This window comes from Tenrec ecaudatus, chromosome 12 (assembly GCF_050624435.1).
Source record: "Tenrec ecaudatus isolate mTenEca1 chromosome 12, mTenEca1.hap1, whole genome shotgun sequence".
In the NCBI taxonomy this organism is placed as follows: Eukaryota; Metazoa; Chordata; class Mammalia; order Afrosoricida; family Tenrecidae; genus Tenrec; species Tenrec ecaudatus.
The window spans coordinates 29,605,444-29,632,543 of record NC_134541.1 but is presented as its reverse complement, the minus strand read 5'-3'; the positions used below and the strand labels follow the sequence as shown (position 1 = coordinate 29,632,543).

General features: G+C 52.8%; 1 protein-coding gene across 1 annotated transcript in view; it reads left to right on the top strand.

Moving 5' to 3' along the window:
* EFCAB8 (EF-hand calcium binding domain 8) overlaps positions 1-27,100 on the top strand; it is a 74,309-nt gene that overhangs the window by 31,882 nt on the left and 15,327 nt on the right. Inside the window, exons 9-18 of the mRNA XM_075527947.1 lie at positions 1,332-1,405; positions 5,697-5,827; positions 16,653-16,720; positions 17,305-17,456; positions 18,650-18,784; positions 20,226-20,336; positions 21,593-21,820; positions 22,794-22,864; positions 23,512-23,716; positions 25,115-25,303. Coding sequence (XP_075384062.1) covers positions 1,332-1,405; positions 5,697-5,827; positions 16,653-16,720; positions 17,305-17,456; positions 18,650-18,784; positions 20,226-20,336; positions 21,593-21,820; positions 22,794-22,864; positions 23,512-23,716; positions 25,115-25,303 — 1,364 coding nt within the window. The remainder of the gene's footprint in view (positions 1-1,331; positions 1,406-5,696; positions 5,828-16,652; positions 16,721-17,304; positions 17,457-18,649; positions 18,785-20,225; positions 20,337-21,592; positions 21,821-22,793; positions 22,865-23,511; positions 23,717-25,114; positions 25,304-27,100) is intronic.

Sequence of the window (27,100 nt, the reverse complement as noted above, 5' to 3'; positions counted from 1 at the left end):
ACAGGGTCACTCTGAGTTGCCGTCAACCCAGTGGCGTGGAATAAGAACAGGCGCGGCAGCAGCCTGAGCCTCTGTCCCCCGGTGGCTGCCTTGCTGTGGCTCAACTCCCTCATTCCCCGTCACTCTGGGAATTAGGATGGGAACCGTGGTGGTCTTTGAGCCAGGGGGAGGATGGGATGTCCGGGAGGCAGATGCACCTGGAATGCTGGGCAGGGTCTTTCTATACCACCTGCTGATCGAGGGCTGGGCCGAGAGGACTGAAGACAAGACGTCCAGCCTGTTGAACTGGGGCGAGATGGGCGGACTCAACCTGCCTGACCTGGAGCCAGTTGCTTCCTCTCTCTGTGCCCCTGTTTGCTTACTGGTTAGGCAGACACGACGGTAGCTGGTGCATGGCCTTGGCGCTGCGTGAAGAGGCTGCTGTGTCAGGCACCTCGTGAGGCTCATGACTCTGTGTTCCCTACTCTCCTGGGGCTCGGAACCCCAGGAGAGCGACAGGCAGATAAACAGCTTTTCTCCTGTGCCACGGGTACTGTGTGCTGCTTTCCATCGGGCGTAACACACGTCCTCTCCGACATTTCCTTTGCAAGCGTCTGTCTGCCCGAGGGAGCTGGGGGCTTCGTGCACTGAAATACTTGTCATGTGCCCCCAGAACCCCACCACTTCTTTTCTTCTCTGGGAACCCGTCCCCCCTCCATGACCCGGGAGGCAGCCTGCTTTGGCATCTCTGAGTCATCTCCTTACACTGCTCCCGGGGAGTGTCCCTTGGCACTCTTGGCTTCACCCCTTGGTGCCCAAAGGCCTAGCTAACTTGGGGTGGGGGGGTCCTGCTGATGTTTTCTCTGGAGATGGGGTGGTTTCCCTGGTCAAGAGACTCTAAGCCCCTCAAAGGCAGGGCTGGGCCGGGCACTGCGCCGGGCTGGCTGCCGTCGTTGCAAGCCCACTGGGGTTTCGATGCCTGCGTGGGTGTGTACGCTTCTTGGAACTTGTGTTTTCTGCACCAGGAGGCTGTTTGTAGTTGGAGGCACGACGGCTAACTCTCACATGGTCACACTTCAGGACCTCAATTTGTTGCCTCTTCTAGCAACGGCATGAGGGCAGGAGAGTGAGGATGCAGGGGATTCTGGGTAGTATGTCAGTCAGCCGGGGGTGGGGGTCGGGTGGGGGTGTCTCTTTCCGGGGAGGGAGGCACCAGGACACAGGGAGGCTCCTATGAGTTTGGAAGGAAATGGTTTCTGAGAAACAGGCGTGGCAAACTATCTCGAGGCATTTCTGTTGCTTGGGCCGAGGGGCAGCGCTCGAGATCTGGACCTTGGGTTTCCTCCAAACAGACCACTGGATGGCAGTGTCCATGCAGAAGCTCCTAAGGGAGAAGTCCACATCGCACAGAAGTTACCGGCTCAAGGTGAGAGGTCTCTTCCTCAAAAAGGAACACAATATAGATTCCCCCCTCCCCCCTGCCTCCTCGGTGTGATCTTAGACCCTGGGGCTTCGTTTTGGGGAAGGGGGTCAAGGCCAGTTGCTGGATCATCTACCTAATCTCCACACATCCCAGGTGTGGCCCCTTCCCTCTCACTCCCTTCCTTGCTAGGCGCTGGTGCAGACAATGTCCCCTGTCACCTGGCCTGTTGGGGTGCCCTCTGTGGGGTTCCTCCTTTCTTCCACATGCAGTATGCCCTCTATTCAGCCTCCAGAGACATTCTGAAGTAAGAAAAACAGCCCGGTCACTCCTTTGATTAAGGCCTACCCCCTACCTCTCTTTCAGCTTCTTAGGAGCCCTGGTGGTCTGTAGTGGTTACTGTAAGGTGAATGGTTCCAAACCACCAGCCACTCCAAGGGAGAAAGACTGCTTTCTTTCTTTAAAAAAAAAATCATTTTATTGGGGGCTCATATAGCTCTCATCACAATTCATACACCTATCCATTGTGTCCAGCACATTTGTACATTTGTTGCCCTCATCATTCTCAAAACATTTTCTTTCTACTTGAGCCCTTGGTGTCAGCTCATTTCCCCCCTCTCCCTCCCTCGTGGACATTTGATAATTTATAAATTATTATTTTTTCATGTCTTACACTGTCGGATGTCTCCCTTCACCCACATTTCTGCTGTCCATCCCCAGGGAGGGGGTTATATGGAGATCCTTATGATGGGTTCTCCCTTTCTATCCCACTTTCCCCTTAACATCCTGGTATCACTACTTTCACCATTGGTTCTGAGGGGTTTATCTGTCCTGAATTCCCTGTTTCCAGCTCTTATCTGTACCTGTGTGCATGCTCTGGCCTAGCCGGATTTGCAAGGTAGAATTGGGATCATGATAGTGGGGGAGAAAGCATTCAGAAACCAGAGGAAAGTTGTATGTGTTTCAGTGGTACTGTGACCCTTCTGTAAGGGGATCTCCACTGTCTACAGATGGGCTTTGGCTCTCCACTCTACAAAAAGACAGCTTTCTACTCCCATAAAAAGTTACAGTCTAAAAAAAAAAGTTACAGTCTTCCCTACCACACCGAGGCAAAACACTATGGGTGTGCGGCAGAGAAGCAGAGAGAACAGAGCAGGGAGGTCCTGAGGGAGCGTCAAGGATAGACTTTGGGGCCAGATGTGGCACCCCACTGGACTCAACCGGAGGACACTCCTAGAGCATGGGAGAGCGGGAGGTGGGGGGAAAGGAGATGGTGTTGACCAACCTAGGGACAAGGGAACAACAAGTGATCCAAAATCAGTGGCAAGGAGGGTGTGAGAGGCCTGGTTGGGATTCAGCAAGGGCAATGTAACCGAGAGAAATTACTGAAACCCAAATGAAGGCAGAGCATGATAGTGGGACAAGAGGAGAGTGAAAGGCAATAGAGGAAAGAACTAGGAGGCAAAGGGCATTTGTAGAGGTCTAAATACAGGTATGTACATATGTAAGTATATTTATATAGGATGGAGAAATAGATCTATGTTCACATATTTATAGATTTATATTAAGGTAGCAGATGGACATCGGGCCACCACTCAAGTACTCCCTCAATACATGAACACTTTGTTCTGTTAAATTGGCATTCCATGATGCTCACCTTCCCAACATGATTGCTGAAGACAAATGTGTGCATAAGCAAATGTGGTGCAGAATGCTGATGGTGCCCGGCTATCAAAAGATATAGCATCTGGGGTCTTAAAGGCTTGAAGGTAAACAAGGGACCTTCTAGCTCAGAAGCAACAACACCCACATGGAAGAAGCACACCAGATTGTGTGACCATGAGGGATCAGGTATTAGGCATCAAAACCCCCCAAAAATCATATCATTGTGAATGAGTGGGAGTGCAGAGTGGGGACCCAATAAAGCATACAACTTTCCTCTAGTTCTTAAATTCCTCCCCCCCCGCCCCAAACTATCATTATCCTAATTCTACCTTACAAATCTGACTAGACCAGAGGATGTGCACTGGTACAGATAGGAACTGGAAACACAGGGAATCCAGGACAGATGATCCCTTCAGGGCTAGTAGTGAGAGTGGTGATACCGGGAGGGTGGAGGGAAGGTGGGGTAGAAAGGGGGAACTGATTACAAGGATCTACATATAAGGGATGAACAATAGAAAAGTGGGTGAAGGGAGACAGCAGACAGTGTAAGATGACAAAATAATAATAATTAATAAATTATCAAGGGTTCATGAGGGGGGGTTAGTGTGGAGGGAGGAGAAAAATGAGCTGATACCGAGGGCTCAAGTAGAAAGCAAATGTTTTGAGACTGATGATGGCAATACATGTACAAATGTGCTTGACATACAATGGATGTATGTATGACTTGTGATAAGAGTTGTATAAGCCCCCATTAAAATGATTAAAAAAAAGTTAAAGTTTTAGAAAACCCACAGGGTCACTATGAGTCAGCATCGCCTCGATGGTAGTGAGTTTTGAGTATGGTTTCTTAGCACATTTGGAACAAGAGCTCCAGTCCTTACATGAGCATTTGGACACAAGGTGACTGTCAGTCTGGGTGGACTAGAGAAGCAAATCCAGAGGCACTCTGATGTGTGTGGGAAAGAGCTTTATAGAAAGACTAATTGCACATTAAGAAAACAGCCCAGCCCAGTCCAGATCAAGTCCATATGGCTGATATTAGCCCATAGTTCCAGTACCAGTCTGTACATTCCTCTTCAGACTCACGCAACACATACAACGATGCTGAGTGCAGGAAGATCACAGGCCAGTGGGTGGAAAGTCTTGTGGATCCAGTGGTGGTGGAAGCATCTTAGTGTTGGCATGGGTCTCCATGTGTCTCCTCCAGCTCCAAGGTTCTGGCTGCCATCAGCATAGCTCCATGTGGCTTGTCAACAGGAATGTCTCGCAGGGAGTGAGCGTGTGTCCCGCCTCCGGTGAGCTGTTGATCTCCTTAGCACCTCCAAATGAAACTATCAAGCTACAACGGGCTTGATTGACAGGCTAAACTCCACCCCTTCACTCTCAAGTTGACAACAGATGATGTAACTACCGCAGTGACCCAGTCCCTTGCGCTTCGTCTTGTTCTCTCCCTTCTCCTGGTTACTCTGCTCCAGGAATGCCGCTCCCTTGCTGTTCCACGTACCCACCAGGCTCTTCCCTACCACAGGGCCTTGGCACATGCCGTTTCTTCAGGTACCTGTGTGCCCCACCCTACTGCCTCAGGTAACTGCTGCCTGAATTAGGTGGTCCAAGGCTCCCAAATGCTTCCTTATGAGCAGGCCAGGTGGATCCAGCCCTGTGAGCTTCTCAGTAGGTCACACCCTACTCCCATGAAGCTCACCCTGGGCTGCTTTTCCTTTGGAGCTGCTGAAGTGTCCCAGGTTTATTCCATGCCTTTGGCGACCAACTCTGCGCCTGGTGCTCGGTGAGATGGTGTGTGTGAAGGCCAGTTCAGGGCCTTGAATGGAGAAGAGGCTGAGCAATGTCTGGTGACCTCCCCCACGGAAACTCTCGCCCTCCCAACTCCCTTCCCGCCCCAGTGAGGAATGTCTCTTGCTTGGGAGGCTGAGACTCTGGCTCAGGACACAGAGCTGGTTCTGGTGAACGCAGAACCCCTCCAGCCAGGCCTCAACTTCCAACGGCAGGTTGCGGCAGAGAATATAGTCCTAACGACAGGTGACACTGAGTCTGATGAACATGGGGGGTGGCAGTTGGGGGTGGGGAACAGGAAGCCAAGGTTTATCTGTAGGAGGTGCTTCATTCCACCCCACTTGGAATACAGATGACAGAGAACACTATTTGCCTGGCCCTGACCTTGCCTACGGACTTCCCGGGCCATTGCATAGTTACATGCTGGGCTGCAGTCCCCAAGGTCAGCCGTTCAAAGCCACCAGCTGCCCCTGGGGAGAAAAATGGGGTTACCACTGCCCTTAACAGTTACAGCCTCGGGAACTCACGGGGCCAGTTCTACCCCGTCACTAGGGGTCAGCATCAATTTGATGGCGGAGAGAGGGAGGACCTGGCCTATCTTCTAACTTACAAAGCAAGACATCAAATCTAGTAAGCTTCCGGGCTTTTGAGCTTTTTACCTTAACCAGTGATAGTTGCCCGCCTGTGGTCGCTAGGACTGTGCACGCAATATCACTTTGTCGCAGCTGTGCGCACCAGGAGAAGAGCAGTAGACTTGGAATTGCTGGTCCCTCCAGTCCCTGACACCCGGATGATGCTAGCCTGTGGTTGAGTCTCCCATCATTGCCTCTCTCTTCCCCAGGCTGTCCATCTCAACTGGTGCCAACAGGTCAAGTTCATCCCCCAACTGAACGTGGTGGCCTCCTGTTCCGCTATTGATAAGGCCTCTCTGGTGCTATTCGTGTTGCCCTCCAAAACGCCTGACAGCCTCAAGTAAGAAACCGGGGATGGGGGCGGGGACTGGCTGTAAAGGAGGCGGGTAGTAGGTGGTTCTGGCTTCATGGGAGCCACCGCTGGATACCCTGCCAAGAGCGGGCCCCCTTCTGGGTCAGTAGTGTCTCCTACCAGCAACAGCATGGTCCGTGAATCACGTTGGGTCCCAGAAAGCTCTCCCTGTCCCACCCACAGAGTGTGGGAGGTGCTCATTGGTGCAGGGGCTCAAAGCTAGGTTTAGTCATCATTCTGGTCCGAATTCGTACTCAGCCTAGACGTTGGCACGTAATTATAAACAGTCAAAAAACTATTTTCGGAATGAAGGAATGGATGTGAATTACTTTACTTCTCTGAGCCTCAGTTTCTTTGTCTGAAAAGGGAGGATAGAAGGAGCACATACCCACCCCCCCAAGTTGGAAGGATTCTTAAAAGGATGCTCTCTATGGTCTGTGTTCAAGAATTGATTGCATTTATTATAGTTCTTACCTACTTCCTTCATTCTGGATTCTTCTACCCCAGAGTAAGGTGGTCCCCTCCCCCTTGTTTCTTCTTAAAAATCAGGGGTTTGTGATACACATACTGTGTAAATGAAGTCTCTGGGAACAATGAGAACCTTGTAGATAAGGCTGGCATTCCACTTGACATCCTCACTGATCTTCCGTCATTTTCGTGTAGACTTTTCAATGTGCCTTTTATGGTAGGCGTCTTCTGCCCACAGGCCTGCTCTGAGTTGAAATTGACTGCCAGCCAAAAAAAGAAGTCCTGAAACTATTGCCCTAAGATAATCTTTAAACCTTAAGCCAAAAATATCCCCAGACGTCCGTAAGGTGCTCTTAAGGCAGTAGTTTCATAGGGGGCCATCTAAACATTCATGGCTCTGGGAAGTCTGGATTCTGTGAGAATTTGAAATTCTGTTCTGGATTTTATCCCTTTTGATCAAGATTCTTCTAATGGCTATTTGATCAAAATATCCAGCAATGGCAGCCATGCTGCCCTGCTACCATCCAGTTCTTTTGATTACAGGGCAAACCCAACCCAACCCACTGCCATCAAGTCAATGCTGACTCGCGACCAGACAGGCCAGGGTAGAACTGCCTCTGTGAGTTTCCAAGACTGTGACCCCTCTTTCTCTTGAGGCGCGTCTGGTGGTTTGGAACTTTGGAACTTTGCACTGCTGGGGCAAAGGAGGTAGCTAGTGATGAAGGCCATTTGTGTTGCATTTCGTCTTCTCCTTCTCCTTCTGACGCTCCTCCTAGTCTGTTCCTCCAGGCGACTAAAACCCAATCGCTGCGCCTTGGATGGCAGGCCCTAGACATTGAACTAGTGGAACACTAGGGCAGAGCAGCTCAGGAGGCCACTAAACTGCGATGACCCTTAAAACCATGACCTAAACCTCCAAACCAAAGAACCAAATCTCCTGAGGTGTTCAGGCTCGGCAGCCACTCTGTGTGTGTGTGTGTGTGTGTGTGTGTGTGTGTGTGTGTGTGTGTGTGTGTAAGCCAATTCACAGTGATGACAAGAATTCGCTGTGAAGCCCTACCCTGAGTTCATAGGCTTTCCCATGGTCATTAACCCCCCTTTCCTCCTCCCTCCTTCCCTTGGCGACAACGAGTGAGCATTTATCTCTGTCCTGTTTGCTGTTGGCAGGTGTCACTAAGTCGGTTCTGAGTCCCAGCACAACAGAACCAAACACTGCTCCATCTGCATCTCCTCACAATTGTTCTTAGGTTGGACCCCATCGCTGCAGCCACCGTGGCAATGCATCGTGTCCAGGGCCCTTCCTCTTGTTCGCAGCCCCCTACTTTTCTAAGCATGATGTCCTTCTCCAGGGACTGGTCTCTCCTGACAACATGTCCAAAGGATGTGGGACGGGGCCTCACCATCCTTGCCTCCAAGGAGCATTCTGGCTGAACTTCTGCCAAGATAAACTTGTTGGCTCTTCTGGCCGTCCAGGGTGTTTTCCATATTCTTTGACAGCACCATGAGGCAAATGCATGGATTCTTCTCCGATCTTTCTTACTCAGTGGCCCACTTTCACATGCATACGAGGCACTTGAAAATACCCTGGCTCGGAGCAGGAGACCCTTAGTCCACAAAGTGACTTCTCGCTGCTTTTCAACACTTACAGGGGGGCTTGTGCAGCAGATTTACCCAATGAGTATGTCTTTGATCTCTTTTTTTTTCTGGAAAAAATTTTCATTATCTTTTAAATTTTTTTTAGTTCTTTAAAAAATTATTTTTATTTATTTATTTTACATTTATTAGGGGCTTATACAACTCTTATCATAATCCATATATATACATACATCAATTGTATAAAGCACATCCGTACATTCTTTGCATAAAGAATGTGTATAAAGCTCATCCGTACAATCATTTTCAAAGCATTTGCTCTCCACTTAAGTTCCTCTCCCTCCCCGCTCCCCCCTCCATCATGAGCCCTTGATAATCCACAGATTGTTATTTTGTCATATCTTGCCCTATCCGGAGTCTCCCTTCCCCCTCTTCTCTGCCGTCCATCTCCCAGGGAGGAGGTCACATGTGGATCCTTGTAATTAGTTCCCCCTTTCCAATCCACTCTCCCTCCACTCTCCCAGCATCGCCCCTCACACCCCTGGTCCTGAAGGTATCGTCCACCCTGGATTCCCTGTGCCTCCAGCTCCCATATGCACCAGTGTACAACCTCTGCCCTATCTAGTCCTGCAAGGTAGAATTCAGATCATGGTAATTTGGGGGAGGAAGCATCCAGGATCTGGGGGAAAGCTGTGTTCTTCATCGGTACTACATTGCACCCTGACTGACCTATCTCCTCTCCTAAACCCCTCTGTGAGGGGATCTCCAGTGGCTGACAAATGGGCCTTGGGTCTCCACTCGGCACTTCCCCCTTCATTCACTATGGTGTGTGTGTGTGTATATATATAGTCTTTGATCTCTTGACTGCTGTTTCCGTGAGCCTTGACTGTGGATCTAAGCAAGATGACGTTTTTGACAACTTCAATCCTTTCTCCATTTATCATGATGTTCTGGTCCAATTGGGAGGATTTGGGTTCTCTGCTCTCTACACAGTTGCCGCTTCTTTATGTTTTGTACAAGTGAGGTCAGATGACATTTTCCCTTTTGTAACTGGTTTGTTTTACTCAGCACAATGTCTGTAAGTCTCATCTGTACTGTAGCATGGACCAGGCCATCGTTTCTCCTGTTGAATGAGTAGAGTTGCGTTGTATGTAGGGACCACATTTTGTTTGTCCATGCCTCCATTGATATTGTTTGTACCTTTTGGCTATTGTGCATAGCGCTGCAATGAACACTGATGCATTGATGAGCAAGCCTTAAATTTGTTTTTAATCTCTGCTTTCAAGTCTTTTGTGCATATGTCCAGGAGGGGAATTGCTGGGGCCTGTGCTAGAAGCCCGGTGGGTGGTTTATGCACGGGGTTGCTACCTGCAAGGGCAGCAGTTCTAAAGGAAAGGTGAGGCTCCCTACACCTGTGAAGAGTTACAGACTACAGAAACCCACAGGGGCAGTGCCACCCTCTCCTACAGTCTCCATGAGTCAGAATCTACTCGATGCCAATTTCACACTTTTTTTTAAATTTATTTTTTTAATTTTAACAATTTATTAGGGGCTCATACAATTCTTATCACAGTTCATACATATACATACATCAATTGTACAAACAAAGCACATCTGTACAGTCTTTGCCCTAATCATTTTTTTCTCCTCTTTTTTTACATTTTATTAGGAACTCATACAACTCTTATCACCATCCATACATATACATACATCAATTGTATAAAGCACATCCATACATTCCCTGCCCCAATCATTCTCAAGGCATTTGCTCTCCACTTAAGCCCCTTGCATCAGGTCCTCATTTTTTTCCCCTCCTCCCTCCCCATTCCCCCTCCCTCATGTGCCCTTGGTAATTTATACCTCGTTATTTTGTCATATCTTGCCCCATCCGGAGTCTCACTTCCCCCCTTCTCTGCTGTCCCTCTCCCAGGGAAGAGGTCACATGTGGATCCTTGTAATCAGTTCCCCCTTTCCAACCCACTCACCCTCCACTCTCCCAGCATCGTCCCTCACACCCTTGGTCCTGAAGGTATCATCCACCCTGGATTCCCTGTACCTCCAGCCCTCATATGTACCAGTGTACAGCCTCTGTCCTATCCAGGCCTGCAAGGACCAGACTTCAACACAGTGTCACAAGGTGTGAATGCAATATCCCGACGTGGAGGAGGGAACCAGTGGAGAGGTCTGGGAGGCTGGCCCCAGCACCATAAATTAAGTGGATTCCTGCCCCTCCCCCCAAAAGAATTTGTTCCAAAGGACGACATTGACTCTGCAGCTCCGGGAGATGGACATATTTGATCAGAGCACACGGGAGCAGATGAAGGGGCAGGAGGAGAGAGTGGAGCACAGCCTGGCCCACCAGGCCGTGATGATGATTTTCCTGAGTAGAGCATGATACTATGAGACATGATGCCCCTCAGGGACTAAGGGTGATACAGGGGACAGCACCGGAGACACAGTGTGGGAATTGCACCTGACCTGATCCCACCACACCGAGGCAAATCACTGGGGGAGTGCAGCGGAACAGCAAGGGAATGGAGTGGCAAGGTCCCCAGGGAATGCTGAAAGTGTACTTTGGGGCCAGGGCGTGGTGCCCCAACAGACTGGACTGGAAAACACTCCTAAGGGCCAGCAAAAGATCCCTGAACTAACTACAAGCTTTTCTCTTGTGAACTGTTTTGTTCTGTTCTTTGTCAGTGGTTTGTTTTTGTTGTCTGGTTGTATACTGTTGCTTTGTTTTCCTCTGTCTTGTTTTCGTGCATGTTAGTGACTCCACAGGTCTGTCTGAATAGGACAGGCTGGATGAACTATCTGGAGGAAAAACAACGGGACCAACAGTTCCGGGGGGACTTGGGGTGGGGGGTAGGGGGGGGTAAGGAAGTGGTGTTAACAAACACAGGGACAAGGGTAAAACATGGGACCCCAAATGGTAGAGAACGGGGAGTGGCAGGCATGGTGGGAAATGATCAAGGGTAATGTTGCTTAGAGAAGAGGTATACTCTAGCCCAGGTGGCAATGAAGCATGGTAGTAGGGCAGGAGGAAAGTCAAGGGAGATGGAGGAAAGAGCTAGGAGTCAAAGGGCATTCATGGAGGTCTAGACAAAGACATGTACATGCAAATATATATAGGAGGATGGGGAAATAGATCTATGTGTCTATATTTATAGGTCAAGTATTAAGGTGGCGGAAGGACCTTGGGCCTCTACTCAAACACTCCCTCGATGCATGAATACCTTCTTTTATTAAATTGGAACTCTATGATGCTCACTCTCCCGACACAACGGCTGGAGCCAAAGTGGGTGAACAAGTAAATGTGGTGAAGAAAGCTGATGGTGCCCGGCTAGCAAAAGAGATAGTGACTGGGGTCTTAAAGGCTTGAAAATAAACAAGCGGCCATGTAGCTCAGAAGCAACAAAGTCCACATGGAAGAACACACCAACCTGTGTGATCGAGTGGTCCCAAAGGGATCAGTTACCAGGCATCAAAGAACAAAAAATCATATCATTGACTGCACACCTCCATGATAGGATCGCTGAAGACAAATGGGTGCATAAGCAAATGTGGTGAAGAAAGCTGATGGTGCCCGGCTATCAAAAGAGATAGTGTCTGGGGTCTTAAAGGCTTGAAGGTGAACAAGCGGCCATCTAGCTCAGAAGCAAAAAAGCCCACATGGAAGAAGCACACCGGCCAGTGCGATCACGAGGTGCCAAGGGACCAGGTATAAGGCATCATGCAAAAAAAAACAACAACGATATAAGTGTGTGTATGTATGTGTATATATGTGTATATGTATATATATACCATATTAAATGAAGGGGGAAGTGCAGAGTGGAGACCCAAGGCCCAAGTGTCGGCCAATGGAGATCCCCTCATAGAGGGGTTTAGGAGAGGAGATGGGTTAATTAGGGTGCGAGGTAGTACCGATGAAGAACACAGCTTTCCCCCAGATCCTGGATGCTTCCTCCCCCCAACTACCATGACCCGAATTCAGTTTCACACTGTTAAGAGTTCCCATTTGCTTCGTCATCTCTTATGCTTCTGTGAGGTTATCCATTATTTTTGTTTTATTATTATTTTATTATTTGTGAGGTGATCCATTATTTTTGTCTCATTACTTATTGTGGGCTGGGTAAAACTCTACAAGGGACCTGCCTTTTGCTTCTTAACATTACTCGCCGTTCCCTCAGGGGAGCAGCTCTCTTCCTGCTCCCTCCCCGAGCAACCTGTATCTGTCCATCCTTCTTCCCGGCCACTTCCTGCTTCTGAGCATCTTCCCCGCTTTGTGGTGAATGCTGCCCTTTTGGTCTAGCCGGGGTTGCTGGTTCTAAGGAAGAGTAGCGCCTGCTTCTGGGTTTCCCAGGGGATCAGTCTTTATGGAGCAGAAAGCCTCGTCTTTCTCCCGTGGAGTGACAGGGCGTGGTTTCCCCTGAGTGCCCAGCCGTGAGCAGCCCCCGCAGAGGGAAGGCGAAAACCGCAGGCAAAACTGGAGGACAGCACCAGCCTGAAGGGGGGCACTGAGTGTGGGCCCCGCGATGGAGAAGGGCAGAGCATAATGACCAGGGACCGCGCACTGGGAGCCAGGGCTAGACTGAGTTGTACCAGGTGTCTCACTGAGCACCCATGTGCCCCCAGATCAGCGTGGGAGTGAAAAGAAACTATTGTGTCCTTGCTGTTCTACCCGCTGCTTGACTGCCAGCGGACCCCCGGGCAGGGGTGGGACATGCCTAAGACCCTCAGACTTGGGGATTCCGCCAGTCTGAATCAGACCAGCACACCTGGCCTTTTTAGTGACTCTGAATTTTGTTCTACCTTTTTCTCCCATTCCATATCATATCATCATTATGTGACCCCGCCTCCCCCCAAAGTCTATTATATCAGAAATTAATATGCCTCCTAATTTTTTTTGGTTTTTGCTTGTTAGTTTTTTCTTCTTCCCATGCCCCCTCCATCCCCCACTCCACTCCGCAATCTTTGATTTTTAGTTTATTTTCAGAGACCTGGTGGAGCCATGGGATACTCAAGGTCAGAAGTTCGAATCTGTAGTCACTCTGTGGGAGGAAGATGAGGCTTTCTGCTCCTGTGAGTTATAGCAGGGGCAGCTCGCTCTCCTCCGGGCTTCCTAGCAGTCCGGATCGCCTCTGCGGCATTGGGTTTGTGGCCCCTTGGAGGAGGTTGGTGGAAGAGTCTCCATATTGAAGACCCCCTTTCTGACTCCACGGCAGGGAGCCTCTTCCATGGAGTTTGCGTTATTAGCCTCACAGCTGACCATGACCAGCGGGGTGGGGGCTCCTCACACTCTCTATGGCCCCGCCCAGGGCTGTCAGAGCCCAACCATAGTTTATGGGCGACGGGTCTCAGCTTCGCTCAGGATACCTGCATCCTAACACACATCAGTCACGATGTCTGCCAGGGTTCTACTGCTGCTCGTGAGATTTTCAGGATCTGGCAAGAGTCCACTGATATGCCTAAGGTTTTGATGGAAGATTCCTCACGAGTGCCACACGAGCCTCTCTGGTCTGGCCTCTCTGCCTTCCAAGCCTCCTCCCCGCTCCAGACAGGTGTCCTCCCCATGGCCTTTTCATTGTCCCGCCTTTGGCTTGGGTACTCGTAGGGGAAATGTCAACCGCACACACCAGCAGAGAACTTAGTGCCTTAAACACTAGGGGCAGTCTCTATTTCCTCAAATCTCAAAAACACCTCCTTGCACCGTGTTTTCCGTCTGTTTCAGACCAGGGTCCAGGACGTGGTTGTGCGGAGGGACGGTGAGCTGACACGTGGGTCAGAACGTCCTCTGGCTGCTGTGTTGAAAGCAGAATGCACATGGGCAGGCGAGGGTGTGGAGACAGACATGGGTGGAACTGCTTGAGACTTTACTAATTGATGGGAGTAGGGGGCCCCTTGGAGTGGCTGGTGATGCGGTCGGTGGTGGTCTTGAACTGATGACCTTGCAGTCCAATGTGTCACCACTATGCCACCAGGGCTCCTCTGGGCATAGGCTGGAGAGTACATGTATATTGAAGCTCACCCATCCTTTTGGTGTGGATGCAGTACAATACACATGCCGGCAGGTGGCAGCATGACCCACTGTGGTGGTGTCCCATTGGGGCGGTGAGTTTTAGGGTATGGCCTCTGGCAGGTGGGGCCTAGCCTTAACAATGGGCACATAGCTTCTGGGTCAGCCTACTCCTTCGAGGTAGTTTGGGTTCTGAGGTCTGGCTTCCCAGCAGCCACTTGGAGCCTGGCAGTTGGTCTGCGTTGAGTGTGTGCTGATAGTGTTTCTACTTCCTGCCCCTCTCACTTCTTCACCATCTAGTGGAAGCCACCAAACCCATGGCCGTGGTCCAGTGGTGCGCCCCCTGGCTGCCGTCCATTCCTGTCTCTGCATAGCGGCCATCTGCAGGCCGGATCGCATCAGGATCATGTGTGACTGTCCTCAGGGGTCCCTCATCCCCCATCATGCCAGGGCTATATGGTCTGTCCCCTCACCTCTCCCACCCCTTCTCATGCTATGCCCTCCTTGTCCATTCACGTGCGGCCCCTTCTCATCCTCAGCTGACTGCTTCTCCCCAGACAGGCTGTTGAAAGTGTACCTCCTCAGTTACCCCGTCCAGTTACCCCCCTGTCGTCTTCCCTTTGGGACTCTGTCAACCTCCATCTCCCGTGTCTCTGTCCACGTACGTGCTCACGCTGCTTCCCTCTGGAACGAAAACTCCATGAAGACCGGGCTGTTCATTTGACTTCTCCAGTAACCCTGGCACGGAATCAACTCAACAAATCGAACCCACCACCAGAGTCCATTCCGACTCACCCTCTAGGACAGAACAGAGCTGCTCTTAGGGTTTCTGGGATGATGACATCTTCATGGGAGCAGACAGCCTCATCTTTGTCCCAGGGAGCGGCTGCTGGATTTGACCCACTGAACTTTGGGTGCAGCCAAATGTTTAATCCACTAGGACACCAGGCCTCGTTGGTGCATAGTCCCAATCTACTGCCATCAAGTCAATTTCAACTAATAGTGATTCTGTATGGGTTTCTGAGGCTGTAAATCTTTCAGGGGGCAGATAGCCTCAATTTTCTTCTACAGGGTGGCTGGCAGGTTCGAACCACTGACCTTGAAGTGATCCATCCAATGCTTACCCAACAAAGCCATCCTGACTTCTGTAGGAGCTTCAATTATGCATGTATTAAATGAACAAGTGAATGAGCCTGAAACACTGGATTAATCTCTTTTTTTGATCATTTTTGTGGAACAATTCTCTGCACGTCTACCTGGTTTTCCATAAACGAATCACATACATTTGAAGGTTTGAGTTTTAGAGAAATCCTTCAGGTTCTGGAGTGGAGAACAGATTCAAGGGGAGGATGACAAGAGGTCAAGAGACCAGTGGGGTGACTCGTCTGGAAACGACAGGAGCCCTGGTAGCATAGTGAGGAGCCCATTGGGCTTCTGACCCCAAAAGCCAGCAGTTTGAAACCACCAGCTGCTCCATGGGAGAAAGATGAGGCTTTCTACTCCATAAAGAGTTACAATCTCGGAAGCTCACAGGGGCAGTTCTACTCTGTCCTATAGAGTCGATGTGAGTTGAAATTCATTTGAATGGCAGGGAGTTTGGACCAAGCAGAGGCCAGAGTTGGGGTGGGAAGTGGGTAAAGAGTACGTGGAGCCCAGTTGGATGATGGTAGTGTAGGAGAGGGGACCACCCAGATGGTATCCAGGTAACTGGCTCAGACCCCCTGGCAGTGGCAGTGCCATTCATTGGCCAAAGGAACAGCATAATGTCTTCAAGCTCCACCCATGTATCAAGACTCCATTCCTCCTCCTGGTGGAGCAATGTTCCATGTATGTATGCATCACATTGTATCCTCCACATCGTCTGCAGTCGACCGGCCTCTCTGCTGTTTGCATCTTTGTGCCAAAGATGGATATCAGTGCACAAGTTTCTTTGTGAGTTTCGGCTCCCACGTCTTTTAGTATCTCTTGAGGAGAGGACTTACTGGGGCAGATGGCCGTGTTTCCTTTAGGCTCTTCGCAGAATGGTCCCCTTCTGTCCCACAATGGTGGTCCCATTGTGCATTCCAGCAGCGGGCAGGTCTCCCCATGGCCTTGCCAGCATGTCCCATTTTGTTATTTATTAACGTTTGTTTTGCGTTGGCCATGTTCGGAAGTGGGCTCTCACTGTGCCTTTGATCTGCCTCTCTGATGGCGAAGGGCGTTGAGCATCTGGTCATGTGTTTGGTGGCCATTTGAATGCCCTCCTTCTTGAACTGTCCTTTCAAGTTCTTTGCCCACTGAATGCGTGGGCTGCCTTTTTGAGTTGTTGAAGTTTTACAGATATATTGATCATCAGATTCCTATCGGACAGGGTCTTCCTGTTTTTCACAGCATCGTGCGAAGTCACGGGGCCAGTAGAACGGATGCGAAGGCCAAGTTAAGTTTGCCCTGGGCATGAGGCAAAGGCCTTGCAAACATAAAGATGTGCTCCTGCTTTGACCTGTTGTTGCCTCCTGGCCAGATGTGTGTCTTCTCTGCATGGTTGTGGCCAGGGGCTTTGGGGCACAGCCGCTGTGTTGCCTACCATCCCTGGCCCTGACTGGCTTGGGCTAAGCCTTGACCATCCTTTCTGGCTAGTTCCTCTCCATCAGTGTCCTGCAGTGCCTTCTCTCCAAGCTCCTGGTCTTGCCCACGCAGGAGAGCTTCCCTGAAGTCTCTGCTGCGCCCCCCACACCCAGCCCTCCCGCTCTGATGTTGCAGGTCTTCTGTGCTGAATTTAAGAAGAGGGATTCTTTGCTTCGATTACTTTCCAGACAGAAACTTCCTGGGTAAGTAATCTTCCTGTCACCCAGGACGGGGCTGGGTGAGGCTGCTGGAGGCATGGGACTCTTCTGAGTGTAGAAGGTCCTGCAGACCTCTGCCAGGCCCCCTCCTGCCCCTCAGCCAGGCTTCCTCCTGCCCTCTGCCATGTCCCCTGCTGCCCCTCTGCCAGGCTCCCTCCTGCCCCTCTGCCAGGTCCCCTCCTGCCCATCTGCCAGGCCCCCTCCTGCCCTCTACCCGGTCCCCTCCTGCCCCTCTGCCAGGCCCCCTCCTGCCCTCTACCAAGTCCGCTCCTGCCCCTCTACCAGGTCCCCTCCTGCCCCTCTGCCAGTCTCCCTCCTGCCCCTCTGCCAGTCTCCCTCCTGCCCCTCTGCCAGTCTCCCTCCTGCCCCTCTGCCAGTCTCCCTCCTGCCCCAGGCACCAGGATTGGGATGCTGGCACTGGTGTTGCTTTGGGTGGGGGCAGAGGAGCAGGGTGATTAATCAGGGTGATGCCTCCCAGCTTCCAGGCCTGCTTGGGCTCCCAGGTGTGTTCCCAGGAGAAAGTGGTTAGGACAGGGCCTTGGTGACTGATGCCCATGTCTTGGCCTCAGTGACAGGTGGCTACGACCCCTTCATCCGCCTGTGGAACCCCTTGTTCTCGTCAAGGCCTGTGTGGCTGATGAAGGGCCACCAGACCTCGGTGACACACGTCCTCGTGAGCAGCATCAACAGCAGCATCCTCATGAGCGTCTCCAAGGACAAGGTGCGACCCTCCCGGCTCCCCCACCACTTCCTGTTCCTAATGTCCCAGTTGGACCAGCCTGGTGGCCAGACAGCTGGAAGGAGTGGAGGCCCAGAGGGCATGCTGTGACCTCCCGGGCTGTGGTCCCACACCTGGCTAAGTGCTCCAGGTGGGATCATTTGAGAGAAGCCACAGAGCCCTGGTGGCATAGTGGTCACAGGTTGGGCTGTGACCCCCAAGGTCAGCAGTTCGAAAACATCAGCGACTCTTTAGAAGAAAGTTACAGTTACAGTTTGTCTCAAACTCCCCAGGGGCAGTTTCTCCTCTGTTCCATAGGGTCTCTATGACTCCTCATCGGCTTGGTGGTAGTGTTTGGTTTGGTTATGTGGGTCCCTGGCCCAGCCCGCGCTGGTCATCAGCCTGGCTGTTTACTCTGTGGCCCTGGCCATGGCCCCTCCCTTTCCTGAGACCACATCTCCTTATGCACAGAAGAGGTTGCTGAGTGATTTAAAGAAGCGTAAGGTACTGGCACAGCCAGCCACGTTGCAGGTGTGCAGTACCTGGAGCCTGCTTCCTGCCCGGCCTTTCCCAGACCCAAACACCCACTACTCAGCTCTGCTTCTAGTGACCCTTCTTCGGCTGCCTGGTGGCCAGGGCCCCGCTGGGTGTTTGCAGAGCCAGCATGTGGGCCTGAGTCTGCCCAACTCCAAGTTCATGTCCTCTGCAGCTCACTGCAGATGTCCTAGAGCTGTGAGGGTCCTGGAACGGGCTTCCACGGGGTTCTTGGGGGAGGGTCCCTCCACCCAGAATGAATCTGGGGGGGCTACTCTGGGGACCAGCGGGCCTTTTTGGCAATGATGTCACCACTCTCTTTGTGTGTGTCTCACCCTGGTCGGGCCTCAGAGAGGCTGGGCTGGGCTGTGGCTGCCCAAAGTGGGGGCAGGGGGAGCAGGGCGGGGGCGGGACGCTGCCTCTGGGCTGAGCTGGTAAGTGAACGCTCTTCAGGGGCTGCCATGCCTCAGTTTCCTCATCTGAGCAGTAAGAGCAACCTCTCTGTTGCTGGGAGTGACCGTGGCCGGGTACTTGGTGCAGAGGGCATCAAAGGGAGGGGGGCTTGGACAGGGTGCATCTGGCACTGCCCAAGTGCAGGGAGTGTTCACAAAGACTCCTCCCCAGGGGGACCCTCCACCTCTTTGCTTGTCTGGCACCTCTAGAATATCCGGGTGTGGGACATGCAAGACTACGTGTGCCTCCAGTCCTTCTGCGGGAAGCTCTTGGGTCTGGGAAACTGCCCCATCACCAGCGCCTGCCTCCACAAGGGAGATACCTTCATCTGCACCACCTACTCCGTAAGTGATACCCGCCGAGGGGAGGGGTGGCCCCAGTGGCTGGCGTCTCATGTCTCATAGGGTGGTGACCCCTGCCCCAGCCCCAGTCCCAACCTGCTCTGGGGCCCACCCGGGGGCCACACTGACCCTTGTAGTATCTGCCACCAGGCCATCCTGACAGGGGACACCTGACTGCATCTCCTGCAGAAGTGGGGCTGGGGCCGGGGCCCTGTCTCTGTGGAGTGCAGGACTGGCAGCCAGCATTCTCACTCAAAACTCTCACTCCTGTGGAGTCATTCTGACTCATAGCGACCCTACAGGACAGGGTTGAACTGGCCCTGTGAGCTTCTGAGACTGTCACTCTTTATGCAAATAGAAAGCCTCCTCTTTCTCCCATGGAGCAGCTGGTGGTTTCGAACTACTATTCTTATGGTCAGCAGGCTGACTATTTCACCTTGTGGTCAGCATAACCCACTGTGCCACCACTACCACCAGGGCTCTCTATGTATTCCTTCAAAAATCAAACAAAGACAAGCACAACAAACTCATTGCCTTCTGGTCACTGTCCACCCATGACGATCCTCATAGAGGGCAGAACTGCCCCTGTGAGCTCCTGAGACGATAACTCTATAAAGGAGAGCAGAAAGCCCTGACTTTCTCCCTAGGACTGGTTGGTGGTTTCGAACTACTGACCTTGCAGCTAGTGAACGAATGTATAACCACGATGACACCAGGGGGTTGGGAAACTGTGATGGCCTGAAATGAACTTCAAATGCTTAGTCACTTCTACCAGTGCTGACCGTCAGTCTAAACCCTGGTGGCATAGTGGGTTACGAGTTGGGCTACTAACCTCCAGGTCAGGAGTTCAAAACCAATGGCCACCCTGAGGGAGAAAGATGAGACTTTCTACTCCCGTAAGGACGTCATCCTGGAAGCCCACAGCAGGAGTTCCACCCTGCCCTCTAGGGTCACTATGATGAGTCAGAATCGACTTGGTGGCAGTTAGTGAGAAGAATAGATTAAACCCTGTCCCATATCTCTTACAAGGGACTTGTGAGGTTAAAAAAACAAAAGGGAAAAAGAACAGACAATTTGAGAATAAAGTGCTAAGAGTTATGTTGCATTTGTGGGTTAGACACTTTAAGGAACATGGATAATGGCCAACTAGCCCAGCCTGGGGCAGGGGGTGGTCAAGGAAGGCTTCCCGGAGGAGGACAGCCTGCACATTCAGCTTTCCAGGCATCATGAAGCGAGGACAACCTTGGGCTACGCTTGGATTTGGGAATCTAGGAACGATTTGGTCTGGGAGGCCCAACCCGGGGCAGCGGGGTTGTGGAGTGGGGGTGAGGGTCTCAGCAGACCTACGGGTGCAGTCAGGCTCTCATGAAGTCTCCAGGGTTGGGAGTTTTCTCCCTGGACCTGCCCGCTGACGGCCCACCTGTCCACCTTCCGTCACCCACAGATTGGGATCCTCAGCGGGTACTTGGAGTCCCAGGGGCCCAAGAAAGGGGAGAAGACCACCACCCACCGATCCCCACTGTGTGCAGTCCTCTACAGCAAGATCTTCAGGCTGGTGAGTGGCAGTGGGGGACCAGGACAACTGTGAGGTTGGCCGAGGGCTGCGGACACCGGGAAGACTTAGACCCTCCCATGTCGGTCCCGGGATCTGTGCCCCAGCAAGGGTCCTCTCAGGGAGGGTGCGCTGAGGGACCAGGGTGTCCACAGCATTGGCGGTGGTGCTGTGGACCGTGGGAAAGATCAGGGCCAGCCTGTTGGCCAGACCTGCTCGGTCACTGGTTCGCCCAACTCCTTCGCCCTCCTCGGTGCTCTTGGCCGATGACCCCGGGCTAATTCTACACGGGCAGCCATTAGAACAAACCACTGTCACAGAGCCAATGCCGACTCATAGTGACCCTAGAAGACAGGGTTGGCCTGCGCCTGTGGGTTTCTGAGACTGTCACTCTCTACCGAGAGCCCTGTCTTTCTCCTGAGGAGTGTGGTCTAACATGTCACCACCAAGCCAGCTGGGCCCCTAGCTGCACAAGCCCCGTCTGTGAGACTGAACACGGGGGAGGTGGGGTGTACTGTGGCCCAAGTTTGGGCATGGTTTGGGCATCATTTTCCAGAGAAGCCATTGCTTGACTTTAGTCTACAGCCAGCTTCCATCAGGACCCCTTCTGTGGCCTGGACGCTAGGCAGGGCGTCTACATCAGTTACTGCACGGTGCCTTTGGCCCCAGGATGCACGGCCTCCCTCCATCCTGACTTTGACACCCTGCCCCTCACTGCCTCCGACCTCTTCAATGCCTTTCCACCAGAGCCAGCCTTTCTCCTTGTCCTCAGCAGGGAGGTTAGCCAGAAATCCTGCCCTGTTCCTGCTACATTGTAACAGTTGTAACAACAGCAAAATGTATCATTGTATCCTGCTACATTGTAACAGTTGTAACAACAGCAAAATGTATCATTGTATGGGTGGTTGGTGGTAGGGGCAACCTTTTTTGAATCTCAGGATTTCCCTGCAAGCATGGCTTTGAGAGGGAATCATTTCCTGTCCCCCCTCCCCCCCACCTCCCTGGCCCCAATGAGTGATGCTGCAGTCTTTTCCAAATGAGGCATCATATTCTCTGGCTAGGTCTGATACGTGCCGTTTCCCAGGTAAAGGAGACACCACTCCAAACGTCTCCTCCTGACAGCCTGTGACTCAGAGAGAGACCTGTCTTCAGGGGGTCCTGCATGGAGGCAGGGGGAGTGGGGGGGGGTGACGAGGCTGGAGGCCATTGGAGTGGAGCTGCTCCCCTCCCCAAGCATCCAGCCCCTGCACTCCCTACAGGTGTTGAGTGGCAGCCAGAAAGGCACGGTGAACGTGTGGGAGGTCACGACGGGCAAGCATCTGACAAACTTCGGCGTGACGGACGCCAGTCACGTGGAGCTGACGGCCATGGCCATGGACGAGTCTGAGCGGTGTCTGCTCACGGGCCTGCTGGACGGCACAGTGAAGATGTGGAACTACAATAGCGGCGAGTGCCTGCGGACCTTCCCCAACTCCGACGAAATGGAGGTCAGTTTGAAATGCCCAAGGGAGGCCAACGGCATCACGCCCAAAGAGGGCAGGCTCTGGAGTCAGACTGCCTGGCTGCAGACCTGCCCGAGCCCAGTCCTGCACACGATGGACATCGCAGCGGGCCTGTCTTTAGTGAGCTGTCCACAGAGTTCTGCTTGCTCCTGCGCTTTCCCAGTGCTCCCCACCCACAGGCGGGAGCTTTGGACTGCAAGTCCAGCCTCAGGGCCAGCACCCGCATTCAGCCCTCGTTGGGAAAGGCCTGTTTGGGTTATGGGTGTGGCCCAACCCAAAGCCAACCCCCACCCGAACTTCCTTCCATCAAGTCAGTACTGACTCATAGTGGCCCTTCAGGACTGGGTTTCTAAGCCCCTCTCTTTCTCCCTCGGAGCGGCTGGTCTGGCAGTGAGTAGACCCATGTTTACAGAACCCGCTGCCGTGACCGTGACATTTGTGACGCAGGCCTCTTCCCAACTTCGAAGGGAGCCATGGCCAGGAAGCCAGCAGTCTGAGTACTGATACACACTCCTGACACCCTGTAGCTGTTGAGCGAATCCAGCCCTGATCCCCACTTTTCTCCTGGAGCCCCTGCTGGCTCAGGACTTAGTTACGCATTGGGCTGCGATCCGCAGCGTTGGCAGTCTGAAACCACCGGCAGCTCTTCCGGAGACTAGGCTGGGCTTTCTGCTCTGTAGAGTTACAGTCTCAGAAACCCATAGGAGGCATCGCTATGAGTCAGCATTGACTCAATGACAACGGTTTTGAACTCTTATTCGAACTGCCTTCTCTAAGTGGTTCGTGAGGTAATGGGTGGAAGACCGCGTGGAAGAGAACCCAGGGGCATCAATAAGAGGAATGAGCAAGTGCTTTGGCTCCTTGCTGTGTGCTTTCAGGAAGGCATTGGGGGCCCAGAGTCAGCCCCCACCAGCCCCTGCAGTGCTGACTAAATCCCACTGTCTTTCATCCTCAACAGATTAGTGGGATTGTCCATATGAACCAAGCGTTCTACGTGACAGGTTGGAGTAAAAGAATCACTCATCTGAGGTGAGTCCAGTGCCTCCCCGGCGGCCGCAGGACCAGGCAGGACATTAGTAGTGGGCAGTGCCCAAGAGTCCTTCTGCCCCTTCATCAAGTCACCATCCCGGAGGCTGCTGCCTTCAAGTTTGTCTTAGATGCTGGGAATGGGTCTAAGGGGTGCACAGCTCGGCGGGGAGGCAGGCACTGGTGCAATAGGAGGTAGGTCAGGGGCACCAGTGGGTAGGAAAGCCCAGGCTTCCACAGAGAAAGAGGCAGCATCTTAGAATGTCTTGGAGGTGATCTGAAAAGCCTCTACTGAGCGTGAGGGGGGGGGGGCAGGAGGAATCTCAGCGGGCTGGGGGTGGGATGAGCATTTCCAGGCTGAGGGGCAACACCTGTAAGCGCCCTTCCCCAGGTGTCCAAAGGGTAAGTAAGATCGGCTTGTCTCAAACCCTGAGGACAGCGCTGCTGAGCGGGCACGTAGCAGGGCTGCGGAAGTGAGCTCAGCAGGGCAGGGCTCCGTCTCTGCTCTGATACTGGAGGGCATCCTCGTCTGAGTCCAGTCCCAGAATCTTAAAGCTTCAGCCCCTTCCCCGCCAGCACGCCCCCCCCCCCACCTGAACTCATCAGAGGCTGAGCTTTGGGCGGCCTCCTGCCCGGCTCTGTGCCCACAGATTGCACAAGACCAGACCGGTGTTCCTGTGTAACCACTGGCACACCTACCACACAGAGGATATTCTGAGCATGGCCAAGTACCAGGGCCAGTTCCTCGGGACCTCCTCCTACAACGGGGACATCCTCTTCTGGAATGTCAACTGGTTCAAGCCCATCTTGAAGCTCAATGCCTTGGAGAGCCCCTTGCCTTTACAGCCCAAGAAGGTACGATCCCCAGGTGCATGCCGTCCTGGGGGTGGGCCAGCGTCACGTGAGTGGTGGGTGGGTGAGGGGAACCCCAGACATCAGAAGGGGCGGTGACGACATTTTCTGGACGGGGTTGGGGATGATGTCTGAGGCTGGGAGGCAGACGCCACCTTGAACTTGGGAGTTGTGTGAGGTTTCCTCCTCAGCTGAAAGGGGCAAAAACTATCGAGCCCTTGGGCCATGGTGTCAGAGGGACACCGAACCTGGGCAAGTGATGGGGCTGCAGGGGACCCCCTCCTCAAGTCATTGGGCCCCACACAGGAGACACTCCCTGGCGTGTGGTTGTGAGTGAGCACAGCGGTTGGTCCCCAACCAAAACTAGGGCCGCTGCATCGTTCCGGCTCATAGCCACCTGGTGTACAGTCTCTAGGACTGTGCATCTTCCTGGGAGCCCACAGCCTCATCTTCCTCCCTGAAAGCAGCACGTGGGCTTGAGCCACCCGCTTGGCAGCCCAGTCAATGCTTTCCCACCGGAGGCTTGTGTGTTGCTATGACATTGAAGAGGCTTCAGCAGAACTGCCAACAAAGACTAAGAAGAAAGGCCTGACAATCTATGGAAATCAACAGCAGCCTCCTCTGCAGTGGGCCCTGAGATGAGGCAGGAGCAGACAGGACTTCTTTGCCCTGTGCATGGGCCCCCCACCAGTTGGAGGACCAACCAGGCAACACGCACTCACTCAGACCCCGCTGCCGAGTTGATGCTGACTCACAGAGCAGAACTGCCCCGTTGGGTTTCTGGAACATCATATCTTTCCAGGAGCAGAGAGTCTCAGCCTTTTTCCCCAATGGGCAGCTGGTGGGTTCAAACTGCTGACCTTGTAGCTAGCAGTCTGGTGGGTAGCCCGCTGTGCCATCAGGGCTCTGTGCCTGGATGGCAGCTAAGAGCAACAGCACAACAGTTGCAGACTCGGGTCCTCAGTGCGTGGAGGCACGCATGAGGAAGCAGATTCTGGCAGGGAGGGCTCCAGGGCCACCTTGCCCAGTGGTTTTCCAACTGTGTTGGGCAGAGATGCCTGGCGACCCCCGTAAGGGTCAGAGGAGGGTCTGCTGGGCAGGGCTTCCCCTGTACACCCTGTTCAGCGTCCATCTGCTTGACTCTGCGGAGCTTGTCATGGGGCAGCAAACCCCCTCACACAGATTTGGAAACCATGAACGCCCCTCTCAGGAGCAGTGCCCTGCCTGTGGGTACTTGAGGCGGAGCAGTCCACCCAGGGATGGGGTTCCTCGTGTTCAAGGCCAGGCCCTGGGGGGGGCAGGTCTTGGGGGGCTGGGAGGACCTGTGGCACATTTATTCCAGCACCCCCACACCCCTCCGGGCCCTCAAAGCCCCTCAAGGATTGCTTTCTCCCTGTGCAGGTACAGGAAACGGAGATCAGCAAGCCCTGCATGGGAGAGCAGAAGTGGGCATACAAGGCCACCCCAGAGCTCATTCACATGCAGACTAGGACTTTAGGCAACGCCATCCTGAGGCAGAGCCTGACATCCGCTCCTCCAATGATAAAACGCTGGCGAGAAAGGGAGTCCATCCGACAGAGCTTCGCACAGGTGGGAGAGAGAGCCTGGCATAACACCCACCTCCCTTAGCTTGTTTTCTCATTTGGCGGCCCCTTTCCCAGCAGGGCCCTGGCAGGGCACCTCCTGGTTTGGGGCCCAACAGTGAAAGCAGCAGTGTCTGTCTCTGTACTCACCCTGCTTTGCTGCTCAAGCCTGGACAAGGTTCTTCCCAAGAGCATGGTCAATACCAACTCTGGAAGCGTGGGCAGGGCCATCGGAGAACCCCATTGGCTGTGAGACCCTGGGTTACTTTCCCCATCCTTGCCCTTAAGACACCGGGAGGGTCCCCAATGCGGAGTTCCTGTCTCCTTCAGGAGTTTTTGTTGAGGGCTCAATATGTCGGTGTGATGATGGAGCCATTGCCCACACGGTCTTGAACTCCATCTCGAGTTTCTTTCCCCTTCCCAGAAGTTGGGCTGATGTCCCCATCCAAGAGTCACCTCATGAACTTGACGTGCCAGGTGTGGTCTGAACAAGAAAACACACTTCAGTCGCTCAGAAATACGGCTCAGGCACGAAGGGCAATGATCACATCCACGCCACAGGCATCTGTACCCTTTCACCCCGCCTTTAACCACTGTGGGCGGCTGCAGGCAGGACGAAGAAAGGGCCATCCTCAAAGGGAAACCCCAGGCCCTGCCCCAGACACAGAAAGTGCTGGCAACTGAAAAAGGGAGGCTTTCCAGCATCCAGGTGTCTCCAGGTCCTCCATCCAGTAGACACCTGCTGTTCTTTTCTCAGAGCAGTGTGTCTACTGAGTAGCCTATGGGGCGGCTCCTCTCTTTCTGATCTCTGTTTCCCCAAGGGATGGGGAGACGCCTCCTGGTGACCTGGAAGTGGGGCTGTTTTCCAGAAACGCGACAGCTCTGGAAGGTACAAGAAGCCCAAATCGGCTCGTGGGAAACCATTGGCTGCCAAACAGAATGAGAAGAAATTGGAGTCCTGGAAGAAGCCAGTTTCCAAATCTTTCAGTGCATCCATGGAGAAGGTTGGCCAGGCTCAGGCAGGGTCTTGGAAAACTCAGCCTGTGATCCTGGGGTGGGAGGGGTGGCCCTAGGCTAGGGACCCAGTCTGACATTCCCCAGCCTCCCTGGAGGAATGGCAGACATCGATGATGGTGGCCTTCAGGACTGAACCTTGGGTCTGCTGTGCCTGGGGCAGCTCCCTGGTGGCTGGGAGGGCAGACGCTGTCCAGAATGGTGAGCAGGATCCTTTCCTGTTTGGCGGGTTGGGCTGGGAGGTAGAGGAGGTAGTTGGAGAGGTGTTATGGTACCTTCTGCTAGCTGGGAGGTGGTTGTTTTTTTTTGTATGACGTTCAGCTAAGAAATTGTTCATCCCCTCTCCTCTCTCTTGCTCCTGTACCTTTCTACTTTATGAGGGTTGCCCACTCACCCTAGCTCCAGGCATCAGAACTATGTCCTATAGGGGTGGAGTGGGGTGGTGGAAAACGGAAGTGGCTAGCTATCTGCGGCTCTATTTTCTGAATGTTTTTTTCCTCTCTTAAAAAAATTACATATTGTTAAAACAATGCATGCTACATGATTAAGAAAAAAAAAGAGAGAATAGACATGTTTAAGGTGAAAACCAAGGCTTACATAGGTTCCTCTAACCCCACCTCTCCCCACACTCCCACGGGAGCTGCTATGGACAGGCGGGCTGGAGTCCTCTGTTCTTCTTCAAGATCCCTGATACAAAAGGACATTGTGGCATTTGGGTATTTTTTTTTGAACCTAACAGTATGAGGGGACTTCAAAAGCTTATTAAAAAACCTCATTATCTCTGCATTGC